Here is a 7,001-nt window from a genome sequence, read left to right on the forward strand (position 1 = left end):
TTTGTTTCGCGATTGTTGGGTTCTCTGTTTGCTGGGTGTTGGTCTGGTTTTGATTGCACGACCTAGAAATCAAAATTGATGGTGGCGGTGATGGTGTGCGACGGCGGCCTAGCTGTTAACGGCGGCGGCTAGGATTAGGGTTTCTGGAAAAGAGTTGAGGGAGATGCTGACGTGGAAGGGGTGGTGATGTGGCAGCAAGTCACTGGCTGAATCTGTGTACGGTGGATTGGCGACACGTGGCAACATCTGAAGGAGTATGGCTTAATTAGTGGTAGGAGAGTTAGGAATAGGAAACTTATGGGGTGTAGGAGAAAAGGCTTAGTGTTTGGGCTTGGTTGTTGGCCTGTTTCAGAATTAGGAGTGTATATTGTAAAAACAAGGGTGTATTCAACTCTTTTTATTGAATAAACCAATTCCCTTTTCTAAAATTCTGATTTTGGGCCTTGAATTGTAATTTGGACCAATAAAGCTTATATTTCAGCTGCGCAAATAAACATTAGAACATCCAAGAATAATTTATGTGTTAAAACTCACATTTTACGCCTCTATAATTTCCAAACCCATCGATTCCACTTGACACATATTCACTTTAAATCAATCATTTAAACACAAATTTCTCATCAAAAATTTAAATTTTAAACCATAAATATGGGCATAAATATGCACTCATCACCAACCTTATAACCTAAATTCAGTTAAGAGTCAAGGAAGAGAGATAAAATTCTCATGCAAAGATAGATTTCTTTGCACGTTACAGATTCAAGAAAACCTAGAAAAGGGAAACAGAACTTACCGGCTTAAAACAAGAAATTGATTGGTAGTAATTGTAGCCATAGACGCCAGGATGGCCTAGGCACTTCTTGATCGTCGAACGGATAGTCCAAGAGTGAGAAAGAGTAGAGAGAAGTGAGAGAGAACAAAAAGGAAAGAGTTTAGAGAGGCAGACAATGTTTTAGATAATGAGACGAGCTTTGTAAAATTCTATTTATATTATAAGATTATTTTAAAAAATAAAATACTCAGCCTCATTATTTTAATACCCATATCTATTCTAATACTCTATTTTCTAGGTTCTTACAAATAGAGTATAATAAAATGATTTCCAATAAAAAGGGAAATTGCACATTAAATTAAAGTACTAAATTGAAAGTTTTTAACTAATTAACAATCCAATATGTACTATATGAAATATACTAATTGGAGTTAATGGTCATTCATGGGCAATTATCAGGTATTAATTTACAAATATACGATATTAATGATTAATTATTGGGTTTGATTACCTAAAATATATTGCACTAATGGTTAATCAATGTGTTTGGGTGTCACAAGCCCTATAAATATACAATAGATGTTCAGGTACAATCATCTTCTATCCTAATAAAATATAGACTTCTTTATGAAACATATCTGACTTGAGCATCGGAGTGTCTTTTGCAGGTCAACAACCCATCGGAGTGGATTGCATTCTTGAAGAGCATGGGAAGATCGAAGCATGAAGAAAAGCAAGGGAGGACGACCGATCCTCAAACAAATGTAACTGAAACACAATATATTTAAGTAAATTATAGGTAGTGTTTAAAAACCACTTAGAAAAAAAAAACATAAATTACATGGTAATAATATTTAACCTAATGTGATTACAAAATTAATCTAAATGTAACAAATTCAACATTGTTTCAAAATTAATTATGTTTATTTCCGTCATTGAAGTAAAAAAGTCCACCAAAATAACAAGAATATAATAAAATAAAGCACACGTTTACTTGATACTATATTGTCTTTAGTTCTCTCAATTTTTCAATAGACAACATGCCGAAGTAGTAAAAAAAATTAAACATAATTCATCATTACTTAAATTACTTGAATAATTTTTAATTTAAAGTTCAAGCCTTCTAAATAATAATAATAATAATAAAGTGTATGAAAAAGGATCCAGCGAGTTCTTTAACCAATATTAATCAAATGTAAAATTGGTAAATTATGTATTCTTAAAATATAATAGGGAAAAAAGTACTTTGTAACTATTATTCGTCAATATCTCTCTAATATCGCATTTAATTACAACATAATAAGCAAAATCATTTAGTGTTTATTTATCTTTTTTTTATTTAGTTATGATGTTTACATCTCAACTTCAATCATCCATCCACAACTTTTTGTATTCCATCCTTGTCCTCCTTTAACCATTTCAGAAAATAATAAACAAACTTTTGTCAGTTATGTTGTTTAAAATGTGTCAACTTGTTTAATTAGCAAAGTTCTACAAATATAAGTTACTTAAAATTAAAGAAAATATTTCATATAAACAAAAAAGAAAAAAATCTTTTAAAGAACTTGATGCTCTTAAGTTCAAACATAAAAAATAACTAAAATCAAATACTTTTACCAAATAAAGGATTGAATTCATCAATTAAATATTACAAGAATCAAAACTATATTTGATTAAAAGTTTGGAAATTGATTTTTTTTTCTAATAAAAACAATTATACAAACATGGTAAGGAAGGAACTGGATCAAATTATTTCATTGCATTTTCCTCTTTTAGTCAAACTGTAAAGAACACAAAAAATTAATCAAATAAATAATTAAGAGCATCTACTCTTAATTGATGTAGTTTAAATTACTATACATAAATTAAAATATCATTTGAAATTTCAAATTTAAGAGTTGAAAACTTTTATAACCAACCACTTAAGAATTGTTGTTAGAAAATAAATATCAATTGTTGTCTTAAAAAACAGACCTATAGTAAATGCCCAACTGTATGGTGCAACGTGCAGACTTTGTCCACACTATAATGAAACATCATTGCAAAGTTGACATCACCAAATTTTCTTCTGTAGACCATAAGAAAATTCAACATTTTCTGATCATTCATTTCATGTTAAAACTTAGAACAACAAAAAAGAGTCAACGAAAGTGCATTTTCCTTAATTGTATTTTGAGGATAGTTTATGAAATCGACCATGAAAAATTGAATCCACTGCACTCAGACTTTAATCAATACATGGCCAGATTCAAAAAACGTTCTGTGGTCTGTCTGCAAACATTTAACCAATGGAGAGTTTCTCTTAAATCATTACCTAGCTTTATATTTTTTATCATTCTTTATTATAAGCAACACTATTAAACCAATGTTTATTCAAAACAAGTAAACTATTTGGATAAAAACCTGTTTATTTATTTATTTATTCAGGAAATTGAATACACAGTGATACCGAGTGAGTTCATGACTGCTGATATATATATATATATACTATTGAGTTAGAGTCTGATGTACCCTGTAGAGTCTATTGAACATAAAAGTAATAAGATTAAAACCAACTTCCAATTATTCCAAAATAGAAGCATATCATACATTAATGAAGAAAGAATAGGCTAAAGCATGAAGATTTAAAAAAGACTGCATTTTTGGCTAAAATGTTCCTTTCTTACTAAGCAATTTGCTTTGTTTTCAAGATAACAAAGAAACAATTACCCATCTAAAATGATGGGAAAGGCATAATTACTACCCATATTAAAAGTGGAATACTAGTAATAATAGAACTATATAACGGTAGATTCCAAACCCATGCAGTTAAGAAAACATTTGGGTGTGGATCTCATAAATAAGCCTAAATTACACAAACAATTACATAAACTGCAATGTAAGTTACCATGCACCTTTAAAAATATAAGGTAATTAGATTCTGCTGCTTCTCAGCATCTCCAAGTAGAAACTGAGATGAGTTCTTTCCTCTGCCAGCATAGAACAAGAGATGAAGGCTTTCTTTCCACGTGAAATCCCCTCACAGGTGCCCTCTGAACTAAACACTCAGCTTGAGCTTCAGTGAAGTTGCTGAATGTGAATGGAGAAAATCCAGATTGTAGAAAGAGGTTCCTCCATGGAGGGAGTTTCTCTTGAGAATGGTGGTGGCCAAGAATGATTTTCTTGATGGCTGGTTGAATGAAATGCCTCTCAATCTTTTGAAGAACATCAAGATTCACATTCACAGCGTCCAGAGAGTCCAGCAAGGCTGAATAACATTGAAGAACGTGGACTGCATTTGTGGGAAGTGACACGTCAATTCGATCACAAATTCTATCCAATGTGACCACAACCTTTGGCCTGAGCTGCTTTACAAAGTGAAGAGCTGAAGGGAACAGTGATGGATTGTTTATGAAACTTGAAACTGGCATGTTCACAGCAATAGCCTCATTGTCAAAGAATTGGCCAAGCAGTGGAGAAGAAGGAGAGTGCAAAGATTCAATGTTCAGAACACTGAACTCAAAAGACACGTTGATGTCCTTCGCGTATTGCATCAAATTTTCTTTAGTAAAATTGAGTTCAACCTCATCACAAGTGGAGGGTGACACAATGGCAGTGACTTTGAGGGAAGGTGCAGCACTGCTTCTCAAGGCAATTTCTTGCATGAAAGATGACCACTGCACTCCAAACCCAATATCAAAATCAATGACATGAATTCGGTCGAACCTTTCTACAGCTTCAATAAGGGCTTGGTTACAAGTAAAGTTGGCAAACTGAAGAACAGGTGATATCTCAGAAAAGGACTTGTAAGCTCCAATTTTGAATATGAAACTGATTGGTGAGAAAGCCATGAAAGAGTGAGCATTTGAATGAAGCAGTGACATCAAGGCCTCCTTCATGTAGAAAGCAGCCCTCTGAAAAGGCTTACCAATTGGGGAGAGCTGGTGATTGAGCCGCGCCAATATCCCTTGCGCACGAACCGGATTACCAGCTTCTATCAGCTCAGCAGTTTGGTATAACTGATCAAATATAGCCTGCTGAAGCTGGTGGCTTGCATCGTCTCCGGCGGAACTCACCTTCTGCTGTTTAGCAGATGGCATAACAATTGATTGATGTTGTTGCTGTTGTTGATGAATATGGTGAGGAAATAATGGAAGCTGTGTTTGCTGCCGCCTGCCAAACACCTCTTGTCCCGAATCCAAAAGGGGCAACCTTGGAGCCTGATAATTGTGCCCAATTGTGTCAAAGAGAGGGCGTTTTGCTTGATGCTGAGGGAAAACCTGCTGCTCCTGAACCTGGGGATACATCAATGGCACAAAGAAAGAAGGGTTCTCTGAGAACTGAACTTGGTTCTGGTTTAACATAAACTGGGGGTTGATAACCTGAGGCTTCTCATCCACCACTCCAAACTCATGCTGCTGCTGAGAAGTGAACACACCAGGAGACACAGATGATGACACCATAAGAGGATTATTGGCAGAGAAAACAACAGATTCTGAAACCTGGCCAGCCACAGAACCAGGCTTGCCATTGTGGGCATCAATATTCTCAGCAATGAAAGGGAAACCAGCAGGGTAATTCCCAGAAGGGTCAATAGCACCACTCACCATATTCAACCCTTGATCCACAACACCAAAGCCTGCATTGAAATCAACACTTTGAGAACCACAGGCAGTGCTTTGCAAGAGCTTGCTCAATCCAGCAGAAGGGTCTTCAACATCCCCCATGATTAGCCTGAGAATGGATTGATCTTGACCCTCCCAGTCATCCATTCTGATGCCACATTTTTCAGGGCTGGAATCCGGAGGAGGGTTGTTGTTGTCAGAGGGCGTAGGGGCTGCAGCACCAGTGGTGGTAGTGGTGGTGGCTGAAGTGCCACTGCCACCCTTGCTCGTGCTGTTGCTGCCAAGAGAAGAGGACATTGTAGAGGAGGAAGTGGGAGGGCTTGGGCTTCTTCTGGAATCAAGAACTGAGGTGGGCTCAGTGCTGCCCACATAGCAATAATCCTCTTTGTCTATGGTCCACTTTGGTTGTGGATGATGCAAAAGCAGTGAAAATGAATCTGAGGCCGAAGAGAAATCCAACACTCCCTTCCCTTGAAATTCCTCAAAAGGCAAGGGCATGGCCTTCATCTAAGAAAGTTGCCAAGGGGAAGAACAATAATGGTGACCACAAAACCAACCACCCAAAAGACTCCAGTTTTCCAAAAGGTATCACCTTTGTTCCCCACAGCCCACCCAGAACAACTGATTTGAAAGCAAGAATTTTTTTGGGCTACAAATCCAGAAAAATACAAACCAGGATTGCAAATTAAGAAAATTTAAATTAAAACCAAAATTAAAATTTAAACCCCCCAAATGAAGAACGGCCCGAAAAAAAGAAGAAATTGTGTTGAAAGAAGTAAAAGGGGAGGGTTTCTTTTGTTTTTGGGATATCAGAAACCTCTGGGGGAACACTGAACAAACACATAGAGTGTGGAGAGAAAAACAAAGAAAAGTTGGATAGCCCTAATACTAAAGCTTGTACTTTTGTTCTCTGTGGTTTTTGTTTGGCATATTAAGATTGAAAGGGTTGAAGGTGTGAAGGAAGAAAGCCATGGATGAATGTGATTCTTTGTGGGTTGTGTTGTGTGTGTTTCTGTGTGGAACACTCTTTGTTGCTTGTGTTTTGTAAGGTAGATGCGTGCAGCGTATAAAAGTGGTAAAGTGCATTCTCTCTCACTGTTTCTGCTTTTTTTTTTTTAAAAAACAACTATTTAATTTATTTATTTATATATTTTGTGCAGCTTGTCTGCATACGTAGTTTTCCCCTCTGGTTGGTAGGGTTGCTGTCGCCTCCCTTAGTTTTTTCCACTCTCACACCCATCGCGTGACTTCACTTGCGTATGTATATCTAATAACATTTTTTTTTTCTATATTTAAAATAAACAGCTTTACACGTTACACCAATATTAAGAATATATAAATATACTCTTATTTTTATACATATTACTTTTCATTTACTTCTTAATATAATATGTATAAAACACTATTTTTCTATCTCATTCTCTCTTCTAAGTAATTATTAATATTGGCATTTTTTCACTTTTTATAAATTTTAAATTATTTTCTCTTCGTATCTCGTTTTTTATATGATAGACTTAAATTTATTTTATCTTGAATTTAAATATTTTAAACAATGTATCAAAGTTGAAGACAGATACATAATAATCATGTTATACTCTAATTTTAAATATATTAATTGTATATAT

The 7,001-nt window shown here is 35.1% G+C and overlaps 1 protein-coding gene across 1 annotated transcript; it reads right to left on the reverse strand.

Moving 5' to 3' along the window:
- Positions 1 to 3,389: 3,389 nt before the first annotated feature.
- LOC106779393 (scarecrow-like protein 6) lies at positions 3,390 to 6,436 on the reverse strand. The gene has a single exon (XM_014667491.2). The coding sequence runs from the start codon at positions 5,881 to 5,883 to the stop codon at positions 3,703 to 3,705; it is 2,181 nt and encodes a 726-aa protein (XP_014522977.1). The 5' UTR covers positions 5,884 to 6,436; the 3' UTR covers positions 3,390 to 3,702.
- Positions 6,437 to 7,001: the final 565 nt, after the last annotated feature.

The sequence above is a fragment of the Vigna radiata genome, unplaced genomic scaffold, assembly GCF_000741045.1.
Source record: "Vigna radiata var. radiata cultivar VC1973A unplaced genomic scaffold, Vradiata_ver6 scaffold_513, whole genome shotgun sequence".
NCBI classification, from domain to species: Eukaryota; Viridiplantae; Streptophyta; class Magnoliopsida; order Fabales; family Fabaceae; genus Vigna; species Vigna radiata.

Bases quoted from the DNA above. Each gene is read 5' to 3' on its own strand.
- LOC106779393 (XM_014667491.2), bottom strand. From the start codon at position 5,883: ATGAAGGCCATGCCCTTGCCTTTTGAGGAATTTCAAGGGAAGGGAGTG.